The 15,266-nt window shown below is 49.1% G+C and overlaps 1 protein-coding gene across 1 annotated transcript; it reads left to right on the top strand.

The window, feature by feature from the left end:
* Positions 1-2,921: 2,921 nt before the first annotated feature.
* Positions 2,922-14,921, top strand: LOC149748877 (spermatogenesis-associated protein 31E1-like). The gene is made up of 6 exons (XM_089912611.1): positions 2,922-3,092; positions 7,733-7,837; positions 8,411-8,548; positions 9,538-9,595; positions 10,183-10,243; positions 10,401-14,921. Exons 1-6 carry the CDS (start codon positions 2,922-2,924, stop codon positions 14,479-14,481), a joined length of 4,614 nt encoding a protein of 1,537 aa, XP_089768737.1. The 3' UTR covers positions 14,482-14,921.
* Positions 14,922-15,266: the final 345 nt, after the last annotated feature.

The raw sequence follows: 15,266 nt of genomic DNA, 5'->3' as shown, positions 1-15,266 counted from the left end.
ACAGATTCAATGCAATCCCTATCAAATTACCAATGGCATTTTTCACAGAATTAGAACAAAACATTTTACAACTTGTATGGAAACACAAAAGACCCCAAATAGCCTAAGCAATCTTGAGAAAGAAAAACGGAGCTGGAGGAATCAAGCTCCCCAACTTCACAATATATTGCAAAGCTACAGTAATCAAGACAGTATGGTACTGGCACAAAAACAGAAATACAGATTAGTGGAACATGATAGAAAGCCCAGAGATAAACCCACACACCTATGGTCACCCAATCTACAACAAAGAAGTCAAGAATATACAATGGAAAAACTACAGCCTCTTCAATAAGTGGTGCTGGGAAAACTGGACAGCTACATGTGAAAGAATGAAATTAGAACACTTCCTAACACGATACACAAAAATAAACTCAAAATGGATTAAAGACCTAAATGGAAGGCCAGATACTATAAAACTGTGAGAGGTAAACACAGGCAGAACACTCTTTCACGTAAATCACAGCAGTATCTTTTTTGACCTGCCTCTGAGAGTAATGAAAATAAAAACAAAAATAAGCTAATGGGACCTAATGAAACTTAAAAGTTTTTGCACAGCAAAGGAAACAATAAACATGAAGAAAAGACAACCCTCGGTATGGAAGAAAATATTTTCAAACGAAGCAAGAGACAAAGGATTTATCTCCAAAATATACAAACAGCTCATGCAGTTCAATATCAAAAAAACAAACAACCCAGGGCTTCCCTGGTGGTGCAGTGGTTCAGAATCTGCCTGCCAGTGCAGGGGACACGGGTTCCAGCCCTGGTCTGGGAAGATCCCACATGCCGCGGAGCAACTGGGCCCGTGAGCCAAAACTACTGAGCCTACGCATCTGGAGCCTGTGCTCCGCAACAAGAGAGGCCGTGATAGCGAGAGGCTCGTGCACCGTGATGAAGAGCGGCCCCCGCTCGCCGCAACTGGAGAAAGCCCACGCACAGAAACGAAGACCCAACGCAGCCAAAAATAAATACATAAATAAATAAAAATATATTTTTGAAACAAACAACCCAATCAAAATATGACCGGCAGACCTAAATAGACACTTCTCCAAAGAAGACGTACGGAGGACCAAGAGGCACATGAAAAGGGGCTCAAAATCGCTCATTATTAGAGAAATGCAAATTAAAACTACAATGAGGTATCACGTCACTCCGGTCAGAATTGCCATCATCATAAAATCTACAAACAATAAATGCTGGAGAGAGTGTGGAGAAAACAGAACCCTCTGGCACTGTTCCTGGGAATGTAAATTGATACAGCCATTGTGGAGAACAGTATGGAGGTTCCTTAAAGAACTAAAAATAGAACTACCATATGACCCAGCAATTCCACTACTGGGCATATACCCTGAGAAATCCATAATTCAAAAAGTCACATGTATCCCAAAGTTCATTGCAGCACTATTTATAATAGCCAGGTCATGGAAACAACCTAAATTTCCCTCGAAAGATGAATGGATAAAGAAGATGTGTTACATATACACCATGGAATATTACTCAGGCATAAAATGTAACAAAACTGGGTCATTTGTAGAGATGTGGATGGACATAGAGTCTGTCATACAGAGTGAAGAGAGTCAGAACGAGAAAAACAAATATCATATATTAATGCATATATGTGGAATCTAGAAAAATGGCCCAGAAGAACCTACCTGCAGGGTAGGAAAAGGGACGCAGACATAGAGAACGGACATGTGGACACAGTGGGGGAAGGGGAGGGTAGGATGAATTGGGAGATTAGGTTTGGCATACACTACCACGTGTGAATTAAATACCTAGCGGGAACCTGCTGTACTGCACAGGGAGTTCAGCTCAGTACTCTGTGATGACTCAGATGGGTGGGATCGGGGAGAGGATATATGTATACATATAGCTGATTCACTTCATTGTACAGCAGAAACTAACACAACGTTGTAAAGCAATTATTCTCCAATTAAAAAAGAGAGACAGAGAAAGAGCAAACAGACCCAAAGTGGCTCACTTCCTGCAAGTGAAGCAGCCCCAATGGAGTGGAGATAATTCCCAGCCTGCACAAGCTGGACTGACTTACCCCCAAGTGATACCAAATGTGGACTGTAGCTCTGGACGTTTCTCTGCTCCAAACAGCCTCATGCCGTGGGGCGGGCAGCACCTGTCAGGGAGAGTCCCTCCCAGTTCCCTGAAGCAAAATGAACTCTGGCTGCTGCTGGGAACTTGGGAAGATGCTGCCCCTGGCAGGGGTAGACCTGCCACGAGCACAGTCGGTGTAACTGACACACAGTGAGGCCAAATAATACCAAAACGTTGCAGTTTGGAACAGAGAAAGGTTTATTGCAGGGCCATGCAAGGAGACGGGTGGCTCATGCCTTTAAAACCCCAAACTCCCTGAAAGCTGTCAGCAAATCCCATTTATAGGAAAGATGAGGGAGGGGCACGGTTAGTTTTTGCAAGCTTCTTGGTGTCAGATCCTGTTTCTTCAGGCAAGGTCATGCATGGCCAGGTAACAATGTCCCTGTAAGTCTCCACCAAAACAAATGTTATTCTCTGTTCTGACAAGAAAGGGCAAGGTCCCAAGACACAACTTTCACCCTGCGAGGTCCAGGTCCTGGCTAAGAGAAGGGGGTCTCTGCTCAGGCCAGTTACCCTGTCCGGGAGTATTCATCCAGCACTCGGTCTGGGTTCTTCCACCAGTGCCCAAGCCTGGCTGAAGAGGAGGCAGATCTTTGCTGGCAGTGCCCTCACTGCCAGGTCCCCAGACCCTGTCCATACGTCATCACTGAGGGAGTAAGACATCCAGGACCCAGCTGGCCCTTAGGCTCCTCAGGTGGCCCAGATGTGCGGGTGAGCGGGGGTTGTGCCGAGTCCTGCAGACTGCGACCCATGCAGACTGACGGTGCCACTAGATGGCAGAGACAATGATGGGGGAGAAGTTTGCCATCACCTCAAGGCCTGGACCCATGCAGTGGATGGTCATGCCAAGAGCTCTGGAGCTCTGCAGGACACAGCCCCCAGCCTTCTCCCTCGACTCCCCACCTCACCCGCCAGCCAGAGGCCAGAGGGCCTGGAGGGCCCTGGTGAGAAGGCTGCAGTCTGCCTCTTACCGCACTCTCCACCACCAAGGACCACCACCCCCCCCCCACCCCCGGCCACCTGCTGGCTCAGTGGCGCCTCTAACCCTTGCACTAATGATCCCACACTAGCCTTCTCACAGTAACGGTTGCCTGGTAACAGGCACAAGGGCGCATGCTAACGGCTACACACCATCCCACCTCTATTACAGTCTTTGTGGTTACTTCCTGCTGAACAGGGGTGATGAGGGGGTGATCCTGAAATGGAACTGATCAGCCTTGGGCCAAGAAGATTCCTTAAAAGTTTTAATAAGTAATACACAGTTTTCTTTCTTTATCTACACTATTTGAACCCGATGAAATTCCTTCTACAATGAAATTTTAATCTCAATACTTTTCATTTTCGAAAAGCAACCTTAAGTCTTCTAAGGGTTCACAAACCCATTGCTCTCTTGGCCTCCCAGGAGTTGTGTCATTTTCTGATGACAGTGGGGCTTCTTTAACTGGAGTGTGAGGAATCCATGGCTTTACTCTAGCTAACTTGATAGGTGAGTGCACGGTAATTACCACAACATGTGGTCCTGTCCACCTTGCAGTCAGCTGGTGCTCAGGCACTCGTTCTCTACAAGTTTTAAGGAGGACTCAGTCTCCAGACCGGAAAGCCTGTAAGGCTACCTCAGTTGGATAGGCAGACCTGCCGGAAGCAAACTCGTCAACAGAGGTTAGTATGGTGCCCAGAGTTTTAACGTAACTGGCAACTGCTAGATCTTTCGGAGCATTTATAGATTCTCCCACCTGGACGGACACTTGGAATGGCCTACCATACAATATTTCAAAGGGGCTTAATTTAAGCCTGCTTCTGGCAGCCACTCTGATCCATAGCAGGGCAACTGGCAAGCCTTACTTAACCCAAGTTAAACTAGTCTCTTGACATACTTCAGTCAATACTCCCTTTTAATGTATAATTCATTTTCTCAATTCTTCCTGTTGATTGTGGTCTCCAGGACAAATGTAGCTTCCAATTAATTTGCAGCGCTTTAGACACTTGTTGGGTTATGCCAGAGACAAAGGCAGGCCCATTATCATTTTGAAGCGAGTTAGGCGGGCCAAATCGGGGGATAATTTCCTTCAGGAGGGCTTTAACAACTTCGGAGGCTTCTTCTGTCCTAGTAGGATATGGCTCCACCCATCCTGAAAAAATGTCCACAAATACTAGCAGGTATCTAAACTTTCCTGTGGCTCAAGGCATTTGAGTAAAGTCTATTTGCGAGTCCTCAGTGGGGTAGGTTCCTCTGTGTTGGGTTCCCATCTGGGGAGGTCTGACAGCAGTCTTTGGGTTATTTTTAGTACAAATCATGCAATTTTGCATGACTCACTGGAAGGTCCTTCGCACGTTAGGCCCCGTTATGTATTTCTGAATCCACTGTAAGGTGCCATTTCTCCCATAATGGGTACTATTATGAGTACGTTGCAGCAGTGCCCAAGAGGACCTCAAGAATCAGAACGATTCCTTGTGCACTACATTTCCAACAAGGCAAGGTGTGATCAAGAGTGAATCCCCACTCTCTGGCCCTCTCCTTGTCCTTTTCTGAATACACTGACTGGTATTTTGACAGGTCAGTATGAGGGAGAAGTGAACCTACCATGGCTTGACAATCCCCTTCCTTTGCTACCTTCTTTGCAGCTTGGTCAGCTAACCAGTTGCCTTTTGTTATACGAGTTTCACCCTTTTGGGGGCCTGGGCAGTGCATTATGGCCACTTGTGAGGGCTTATGGACTCCTTCTAATAGTGAGAGGATTTCACAAGCATGATTTATGTCTTTATTGTTTGAAGTGAGAAGCCCCCTTTCTTTCCACGCTGCCCAATGAGCATACACCATGGAGAAGGCATAGCAAGAGCCTGTGTATATATTTACTCACTTCCTTTCAGTAAGCAGTAGGGCCCTTGTCAGAGCAATGATTTCTGCCTTCTAAGTTGAGCTCCCTGGGGGCAGGACTTTTGCTACAACAATCTTTTCAAGAGTTACCAACGCATACCCAGTGTGCCACCTACACCTTGGTCCATGAAGCTGCTTCCATCAGTGAGCAGCTCTATATATGGCTCTGCCAAGGGTTGGTCCGTTAAGTCTGGTCTGCCAGAGTACACTAACTTGATGACATGTAGGCAGTCATGCTCTGGGGATTGTGCAGCATCACCTGGGAGCAATGTGGCTAGATTTAGGGCTGAAGTGACCTGAAGTCTTACGTTGGGATTGTCTCATAGAATGGCTTGCTACTTTCCCATTCTCCCAGAAGTAAGCCAATGACCCCCTTCTTGTTCCAGTAAAGAAAGAACATGGTGAGGGACATACACAGTGGTGGGTTGCCCCACGGTGAACTTCTCAGCTTCCTGAAGTATGTCACAAGTAGCTTCTACAGCCTGAAGGCAAGGGGGCCATCCCTTAACAGTCTGTTCTAGTTGTTCTGAGAAGTAGGCAACGGGTCAAGGGATATTTCCCAGAGTTTGAATTAACACCTGAGACTTACGCCTTGTCTCCCATGGACATGCAATATGAAAGGATTCTTTAAGCCTGGTAGTCCCAAAGCCGGGGCTGAGATTAACTTTGTTTTTATTGTTTCAAAGACTGTTTGGCACTCTGTAGTCCAAGTAAGGGGCTCAAAATCGTGACCCTTTAAAGCCTCACAGAGGGGCTTTACTATGAGCGCACAGTTCAGGATCCAAATCTGACAGAACGCTGTCATTCCCAGAAACTCCCTCACTTGTCTGCGAGTCTTGGGTGTTCCCACACTTGCAACTGCCTCTTTTCTATCAGGAAAAGGTGCCACTGTCCTGGGGAAATGAGAAAACCCAGATACATGACTTGTTGCTTACACACTTGGGCCTTTCTCTGGGAGACCTTATATCCAGGACTGGCCAAATAGTTCAGGGTCCTCATGGTATTTTGGAGACACTTATCGTAAGTACGGCCTGCTATGAGCGCATCGTCCACGTATTGGCGTGAGAGCCCTTCATCCAATATTAAGTTTCTAAGGTCCCTGCCGACATTTCCCCAAACAAGGTAGGGGAATTCTTAAACCCTTTAGGCAGGACTGTCCAACAATACTACCGGACTACCTGTGTTTTTGGGTCCTGCCATTCAAAACAAACAGCTGTGCTCTGATTCCTCTGCAATAGGAATGCAGAAAAAAGCATCTTTCGAGTCCAAAACTGAGAACCGACTGTATTCTCCCAGAACAGTTGTAAGCAGAGTGTATGGACTAGGCACAACAGGTTGCAGATCTTGGACTATTTCATTAATAGCTCTCAAGTCTTAGACAAAGTGATACTCTGTTGAGTCTGGCTCTTTGACCAGGAGGACAGCAGTACTATATGGGGACCTGCAAGGCATCATCAGTCCTGTTTTCAAAAACTTTTTGACAATTGGCTGCATTCCCTTTCGGGCCTCTTGACTCAGAGGGCATTGTTTTAGATTAGGTGTCCCAGCACCCCTTTTTAACAGGATTTGTGTTAGCCATGCATTTTTGTCCTTCCCTGGGGTGCCATCAGGCCCACACTTCTGGCCTTACCTTTCCGTAGACCTCGGGGGGAGAGAGCTCTGTCCCCTTTTCTGGGGCACCCATGAGTGCCATCTGTAGGCTTACAGCATGCTCCATTGGGACCCTGATGTCAAGCTGTTCTGGCAAAAAAGTTGCTTGAGCATTTAACTTACAAAGGAGATCTCGGCCCGAAACAGGGACTGGACATGCTGGCATATATAAGAAACTGTGTTTCGGGCTGAGGTCCCCTAAATGGCATCCTAGAGGTTGTAAGAAAGGATGATTTTGTACTTCTCCAGAAACTCCCATAACTGAGATGGGTAGACATGTTTTCTGTGCCACCTTGATGTTTACCACAGAGTATGTTGCACCCTAACCTATCAGAAAGTCAATCAACTTGTCCCCGACTGTCAAACTTACGAGGGCTCCTGTGGGGAAATCGGAATTGGGAGCCTCAAGTCCAAGGAAGCCCCCGGGCCTCTTCATTCATCTGTCGACCATATGAGAGGCTCCCATCTTTCTTTTGTTGTTTTCTTTCTTAGTTTTTAGCTTAGGGCAATGTTTTTTCCAACGCCCTTCCTCTTTATAGTAAACACATTGTTCCTTCCCCAATGGCGGCTTACCTCTCTTCAGGTTAATTGCCTTCCAGGAATCCAATGCTGCTGCCAGAAAAGCTGTGTTCCATCTTGCATCCTCTTACTTCTGTCGTTGTTCCCCGTTGTTGAACACTTTAAAAGCAACATCTACTAACTGAGAAGGGTTCATTCCAAATGCACCATCTAACTTTGGTAATTTTCTTCTTGTATCTGGGGCGCTTTGCCCAATGAAGGTCATATTTACCGTATTTTCGGGGGCCTCGGGGTCTGTATCCGCGTGGAGCCTCTAAGCTTGATAAAGTCTTTCTAGAGACTCTGATGAATCCTCATGGGGATTTTGGTGTATCTCCTGAATTTTGTTTAAGCTCTTTTGCCTAGGGTATCCCCTTTCAAAGATGAGACACACGTCGTATAATGCTCTAGGTGTGGCATATCTCCATTATTAGGAGCCCAGTCAGGCTCAGCAGTAGGAACCGTCAGATTTACTTCTGGAGTTCCATCTGGATCTGCTAGATGAAGCTGGTGTGCTTCCTCTCTAGTCCTGTCAATGACCGTCCTTCTCTCATCTCCAGGAAGCATCATGTTCATAAGAGTGTGAACGTCTTCCCGAGAGAGATGGTGAGTAGCAAAGACGGACGTGAAAGGTTCAGTCATATGTAGGGGGTCCTCTCAGCAAGGAGGGCTATGGTTTTTCTAATTAAACAAATCTGAAGTTGAGAACTGAAATGTAAATATGCGAGATGAAAAAACGATGGAATTGTGAACAAAGGAGATTCTGAGAGTATAAGTCACTGGGAAACGGCCAAAATCCTGGGAGAATTTCAGAGTTTCAAAGGCTATGAAAATGGTGGGTTCAAGCCGAGATCCCCAAGAGATCTGAGGAACCCGGAAAAATGTGATTTCCAGGTGGAACGAATAGAAAATTGACTAAGGTCTAGAAGACCCATGAGGGTGGAGGGATAGAGCTGTGGGGCGGATGTTTAGGGAGGGGCCGTGGTACAGCCTCCTCCTCTATTACTCCCTCCCACACCCTCAGGAGCCCTTTGTGACCAAACCACAGCTCTATGATAAAGGCCTAGGGCTTTAGTCTCCAAGTACATGCCCTGTGCTCAGTTGCCTGCTGGCAGCCGTGTGATTCAGATAATGGAGAATGCTCTCTTTTCTCTGAAAAGCACTTTTGATACTTGGCAGTACTCCAGTTGCACTCTCTGTGTGAGTGACATCATCCTAGCCTTCCTGTGTGGACTGGGGCTCTATTTCCTGTTACTCCGCTACCTCGAGAATAATGTCTCTTCACCACCTCCCAGGAAACAAGAAAACATCAGGAAGGTAAGGAACCCTTGGGCCAGACCCACAAGCACAAGATCCTCTCTTCTTTTCTATCGTTATTTCCACTTTTCTCAGTCAACTACAGAGACTCCTGAAATGGGAAAGAATAGGACATCTATTCTCAAGTATACAACATCATCCCTGTAAGGACAAGCCAGTCTGGGCAGGGGATAGAGTGAACACTAGGATTTCTAACCAAAGCTCTCAGACCAGTTGCCCAGGTATGGTAGAGGGCTCCAGGGCAAGTCTCACACACAGTGACCAGAGGTCGAGGACTGGATACCGAGTTCAATCTCAGCCAGAGGACAGGGCCATGAGCACTGGATCACCAGCTGTGAACAGGTGTCTCGGATGAGGGCTGATCTGCTGGCAGTGCTGAGGCCCTGAGAGCCTCAGAGCCGGCGCTGGAGTGGCCCTGGCCTTGGGAAGCACCTGTTGGAGCTCAGAATGAATCCGTAGTTCAGAGAGAATGTGTGTGTTTTTTGAGCAGAGGAACAGTGACGAAAGAAATCCAGGGTGAATCTCACATTGAAAATCCTTCTTTATGTTCTTCAGAGAAGGAAAACAGAAAATATTTTTATCCTCTTTAAAAATGAGTGAAAAGTAACAAACGTAAGGTAGATAGCTAGTGGGAAGCAGCCGCATGGCACAGGGGTATTGGCTTGGTGCTTTGTGACAGCCTGGGGGGGAGGGGGGGATAGGTAGGGTGGGAGGGAGGGAGACGCAAGAGGGAAGACATATGGGAACACATGTATATGTATAACTGATTCGCTTTGTTATAAAACAGAAACTAACAGACCATTGTAAAGCAATTATACCCCAATAAAGATGTTAAAAAAAAAAATGAGTGAAAGGAAAGAAAAACCACAGAGCTCTGTTAGTTAAACGTAGAAAGTCATATTATGTCATGGACACTGAGTGTCTGATGCTTGTCTAGAGAGGGGCGAGTGAGAATTGGGTCCCAGGTCCTCATTTGTTCTGTCTCTCAGCATCAAATGGAGCCGAAGGGGAGATGCAAGATTAACGAGAAAAAGAGAGCTGTGAAAGGTAAGTTGTGCCATTCATCCCTGTGTGCCCCGAGGGTTAGCCCCCATCTCTCTCAGCCCTGAGGGCCCAGCTCCACAGGCTCCGAGGAGGCCAGTGGCAGGGCCTGTCCCTCAAGAAACAGAACCCTCAGGGAGGCTCCTGGGAAGGAGAGCAGAACAACCCAGATACCTCCCAGATTCCATGTGCACAATGAAGTGGTGAGGGGCCTGGAAAAGGGTGTGGCCCAGCAGGGGTGTGTGGGCTACAGCGGACCAATAGCGCCTGGGTTGGGAGGTGGGACCTCCAGGTCCAACCGTGGACAAGTTGTTTAACTTTGCTCAGATTCCTCTGTAAGGTGACCCCTGCCCATTCTCCCCCACATGGAGGATGTGAGGACGGCAAGGGGTAATGGATATGGAAGTACTTTGTAAATGATAAACCCTTTCATGAGCTTCGCCATCGCTGTCAGGGATCATGTGGCTTTGGACGCTGGTGCCTGGGCTGCAATCTCCCAATGGTGTCCCCTTAAAGGGACACTGCACTCAGCCTCCTGTGAGACCCCCTAGGCCCTTGCCTTCACCACCGTGACCCACTCTGCTGATTTCCAGCTTGCAGAAATTCCCTGAAAGAGCTGGAAAAGGCTCGGGACCTGATTTCACTTCTGCAAAGGTAAAGAATCTTTCCCTTCTCTCCTGGGTTCTTCTTCCACCCAAAGCCTATGGTGTGACACCTGGGCTGCAGGGAGCCTGGGGCTGAAATGCGAGGGGGAGCCCTGAGGACAGCGTACGTCTAAAGCCCCGGGGTGAGGGACAGCAGAAGCACTGTGAAGTCAGCACGGGGGCCGTGGAGGGCCGTGGGGCCACAGGGGCCCACCCCTGCCTGCCCTGCCCAGCCCTCCTGGCCCTGGGGGCTCCTGGCTGCAGCTTGTGCCTCATGTCTCCTGCAGCCACCTGGACAAGCTCCCTCACAAGGGCGGCTTCCATCAGCTCTCCTGTCAAGACCCCCTCGGTGAGGTGGGCAAAGCAGCGCCTGCTGCAGCCCACCAGCCCTGCAGGGAACCTGCAGAAGACGATGCTCCTGCCGTGTGCCCATCAGCTGCCCTGGTTCCTCTGACCCAGGGCTCTTTACCTGTGGCGTCCAGCCTGTCAACAGAACCTCAAGACCAATCCAACTTGAAGAGAGTCACCCTTGGCACTGTTGCAAAGAGCTCACCTCCAGGTAATTCTTTTTTGCCATCTACCACTGCAGCCATCTTGAGTCTTGGCCTCGCATGCTATCACATTTTGTTCCTGTCCTTCTGGTGGAAGATTACCAAGGCCTTGTTCTTCCCCACCACATCACAGAGTAAGTCCTGGCAAGAACACCTGTCCCACCAGCCACCAGGGGCCCCGTTCTCGGGAGGGCCCACAGACAAGCAGGTAGAGACTGGTAGCCCCTTATTTGTCAACCCTGAAGTCCAGAAGCTGCTGGAGCTTCTAGTCACCAAGAAAGTAAAACTAAACACTTGTAAGGAGAAAGAAAAGGATGGGTCATTCTCAGAACAAATGAGCTCAGACTACCACCTGAACACGTCAGGGAATATGTGGAAATCACTGGGTGCTGAGCAGGACAACACAACCCCTCAATCTTTCTGGAACATGAAAGACAAAACAGAGCAGCTAGAGCGGCTACCTGGTCCTCAGCAGCTCTTACACTCCGAGGTCTTGAGGGACCACTTGGAACAGAAATACAGCCAGCTCTACTGGGGTCTCCCCTCTCTGCACAGCGAGGCCCTGCTGGCTGTTCGGAGCTCTGCTCAACAGCAGGCACCCTTTGTTTTATTCAGTGGAGTTTCTCATGGCTTTTCAGTTTCAATTCAACCTGGAATACCTTTAGGTGCTTCCCAGGCCCCAGTCTTGCCCTGCCCGGGGGTCCCACCCCAGCCTTTCACTCAAAACTTGCCTCCCTGCCAGCCCCCACCTCTGGCTCAGATCCAGGCCCAGCTCTACCTCCCATCTTCTCTCCTATCCAGACCACCTTATTCTCCACCCCAGATGAGTACCTGTGGACTAGACTGTCCTACCTTTCAGAACAAGACACTATATTTTATCCCCACTGAAACTCAATGTCTGAAATGCCCCTTGTTGCAGAAGCAACTGAAAAGTGGGGAGCCTTCACCCTCTGTGGTCAAAAGATCTCAGAAAGGCTTTAACCAACTCATTCTCACCCTTCCTCCAGACAGGGGACGCTCTCAGGCCCGAAGGTCAGCAGTTTCCATTCATCATGAGGACTTAATTGGCCCTGATCTCCAGAAGCAACATCTTCAAAAGAGGCTCATCAAAGAGCAAACCAAGAGGGGCCTGGCCCGCAGTATCCACCTGTCTCCGTCTCTGGAATTGAGCTCCTCTCAGTGCCAATTTTTAGGGACTCATCAGGCACAGGGCAAGCAGGGACCCTGGCAGCCCTCTGCTTTTACAGGCAAAAGGAGACTGGACCGACAGAGGACAAGGTCCAGGTGCCCTAGGAGATCCCACAGGAAGGGTCAAATGCAATTCCAACCAGGGCAGGATTTCGGCAAGGGTCTAAGGCCATGTCTCAGGAGGATCTCAAAAGCTTCCTCCAGGACCAGCCTCCCAGTCAAGTTTCTGCAAAGAAACTCTGAAAAGGAGTCAGAAAGATACTTGATGAGGCCCTTGAAGAGTAACTCTGGAAACTGTTTACCCAGTAGCCCAGAGCAGAAACATCTAGAAAAATTCTTGAAAGCCCATCTGAGCACAAAGTCGAGGCAGATTAATCAAGGTATGACGCCTGTGATTGTGCGTCAATCCTGGCTTGCTGCCAACTATGCTTCTTATAAGCCCCACCCTCACGAGGAAATCAGAAATCTAGCATCCTCGAAGTATTGGAAACCCTGTGCAAACTCCTCCCGTGAGCTTTCCTTCCTCAGTCCAAGCATTCGGCAGATGCTGGAAGCACATGTTATAAGCTGGCGGGTAAGGCACAGGTGGGGCTTACCCAACCAGGCCTTTGAGCCCATAAATCTCAAGCCAGGTGGGGCTCAACCCTTGTCCTCTCCAAGGTCCACCTTTTCCCCCTCTGCCACCTGTCAATCTAGAGCACACTCAAAAGCCAACTTTGCTAATAAGCTCTCTGGAAAACCTCAGCCCCATCAGGGAATGACAGCGATAACAAAAGCAACAGTTCCCACCCTGGTGAGTCCCCTCCCTGTTCCCTCACCTGAGCATACAGAAATCCAGAGGGCCCTGGGAAAGACTTCACCTGGTGACAGGTATGGGCCCTCAGAGGCCCCTCTGACTGGACAGGAGGGCAGACTGCCTTATCAGATGCCCACAGTCAACCTCATGGGCAGAAGCTGGGAGAATGGGACTGTCTTGGGGTTTCCAGCCACTAGGAAAACCCTGTCGCCACCAACAAAGTCAGTTGCCCAACATCCAAAGGAGCCATGCCTTAAAACACAGGTGGCTCAAGGCCGTGCCACTGGTGAGCTCCTTCCAGACTCTCACAGTGACATCCTCCTTCAAGACTATCCCATTGGCGTGCGCCTCCAGGACTTTGCCACCAATGTGCTCCTTCGAGACCATCACACTGATGTGCTCCTTTCTTCAGACATCTTGGCTTCTCACAGGTCTCTTTCTAGTTCCCAGAGGGAACATGCTAGTGAGGACGCACCAGCTTTCCAGGTGGTGCCATATGACCTCAACGTGAGTGAACAGAGCAGCCGGGGCCAGCAGAAATTCAAAACACCACAACTTCAGGACCCATTTAAAAGCCAGAGTGAGATGTCTGCCCCAACTGAGGAGTGGAGGGACCTTAAGAGGCCCCAACCAAAAGAGCATGAAGAAATGAAGAGCCAGAGGGAGATGCTCGCATCAGCTGAGGAGTGGAGGGGTTTCACAAAGCCCCAACCAGGACAGCATGAAGAAACAAAAACCCAGAGCAACATGCCTGCCCCAGCTGAGGAGTGGAGGTGCGTTAGGAGCCTCCAACCAGGAGACCATGAAGAAACGAGAAGCAACCAGCAACAACAGGAACCCAGGAAGCCAAAAGTTAGGGACCCGTGTAAGGGCCAGTTTGCCTCGACTGAGGGGAGGGAGGACAATTGGAAGCCCAAACCAGGAGAGTATAAAGAAAGGTCTTCAGGACTAAAGGCTTCGCAAGCAAGTGGGATGAGCCACGCTTCTCAGGTCAGGGAAAGAGGAGAGTCCCTTGGGAGCAAACACCCCCAGCTCTCACCAGGGAAGAGACAGCTTTCACCAGAAAGCCAAAAAAGGATGAGGCAGTACGTCAGCCACGATAAAAGAGGCAAAGGAATAGAAGAATCCCTTCAAAAGGGCAAGCCTGCATCAGCCACTGCTCACCAGCAGAAACCAATCGAAGGCAAACCTGTTGTAGAGAGCAGGGCTATCGACCCTTGTGCGATTGCAAGAGCTGTTGGACAGGTCCTAAGAGAGAAACTGGGGCTTCACCAAGGACTCTGTGCCTCAAAGTTAAATCAGCACCCAGAACAGCTCCAGGCCCCAGCAGAGGGGCATTCCCACTACCACAGGGTTCTCTCCTCTTCAGAACAGAGACGGGTGTTGAAAGATACAGCCTACAGGCACCAAGCCAGCCCCAAGGACCACAGCTACCTTAACAAGAGCAGGCATACCACAGGCAGGGGCGACAAGTTAGCCTTCCCACCCAGGGAACTGGAGTCCCCAGTCAGACGCTGCCAGCATGGACCAAGGGTGGCCGGTGGCTCAGGCCACCTGCGCCATCACCCAACATGTCCTCAAAAATGTGTTCCCTCTGGTCAGCCAGAGTGCGCTTCTCATGCCTTTCCTGGGAGGAAAGTAGTGCCAAAAAAAGTTCAGTTCATGGAAAGAAAACCTGCTTCTTCTCACGTTAACCGATCATCTATGTGCTAATGGCTTCTCTTCCTACCACAATTTTCATTCTTTCCCAAAATACATGTTTTTTCTCTTGAGAGGTGGTGGTCTCGGTCTGTGCCCTGCTGGGGGGAAGGGAAGGGATCAGGGTCCACTCTTCCCAGGTGCCTGCTCTGGCTTCCAGATGGGATGGGGCCATGGAGGGAGGTTGACCCCAGCGTGCAATACTCATCCTCACCTCAATTCCCTCACTGCACTTAAGTTTCCATAATAGCAGCATTACAGAAACAAGCAACAGCGTTCAGGACGTGTCAAGGTGAACTAAACCTAAAGACCTCCCCCTTCTCAGGAACCGGCTCAGTCCTCTCCTGCTCTCTCTCTACCTTGAACTTGTGGGACTGTAGGGGAGGGGTTTGCAGAGGCTGAAATTCCCCTCAGGCTCCAGAAAGTGTCACAGACAAGTTCACATGTCAGAATAAGGAGGGGAGTTTGGAGGCAGTGCTATTCAGAGATTTTTATGGAGGCTTCATTACGTAGGAATAGTTGCTATTAGTAATTAAGTGAACCTCCGGCTCCCCCACACCTCCCTAGAGGTCAAGGGGTGTGCCTTAACGTCACAGCCCTCTAGTGACTTGAGTGGTATCCCTGGCAACAAGCCTACTTCCTCAGGGGGGGTTCCAAAAGTCACCTCATTAACATGAATTCAAGCATGGTTGAAGTGGCTTGTTATGAGTAACAAAAGACAACTTAATCTCTCTTATTACTTGGGAATTTGCAGGGCTTTTAGGAACTCTGTGCCAGGAACAGGGATGAAGACCGAGTAT

This window comes from Delphinapterus leucas, chromosome 6, assembly GCF_059928025.1.
Source record: "Delphinapterus leucas isolate spDelLeu-1000000601 "Yukka" chromosome 6, BTC_Dleu_Yukka2, whole genome shotgun sequence".
Lineage (NCBI taxonomy): Eukaryota > Metazoa > Chordata > Mammalia > Artiodactyla > Monodontidae > Delphinapterus > Delphinapterus leucas.
This window is presented reverse-complemented; position numbering and strand designations above follow the sequence as displayed.

Excerpts from the sequence above, each read along its gene's own strand:
- LOC149748877 (XM_089912611.1), top strand. The coding sequence starts at position 2,922 with ATGGCAGAGACAATGATGGGGGAGAAGTTTGCCATCACCTCAAGGCCT. Across the intron at positions 3,093-7,732 it reads AGAGGGCCTGGAGGGCCCTG|ATGAAGCTGGTGTGCTTCCT; the intron begins GTGAGAAGGCTG and ends TGGATCTGCTAG. Across the intron at positions 9,596-10,182 it reads GAAAAAGAGAGCTGTGAAAG|CTTGCAGAAATTCCCTGAAA; the intron begins GTAAGTTGTGCC and ends GCTGATTTCCAG.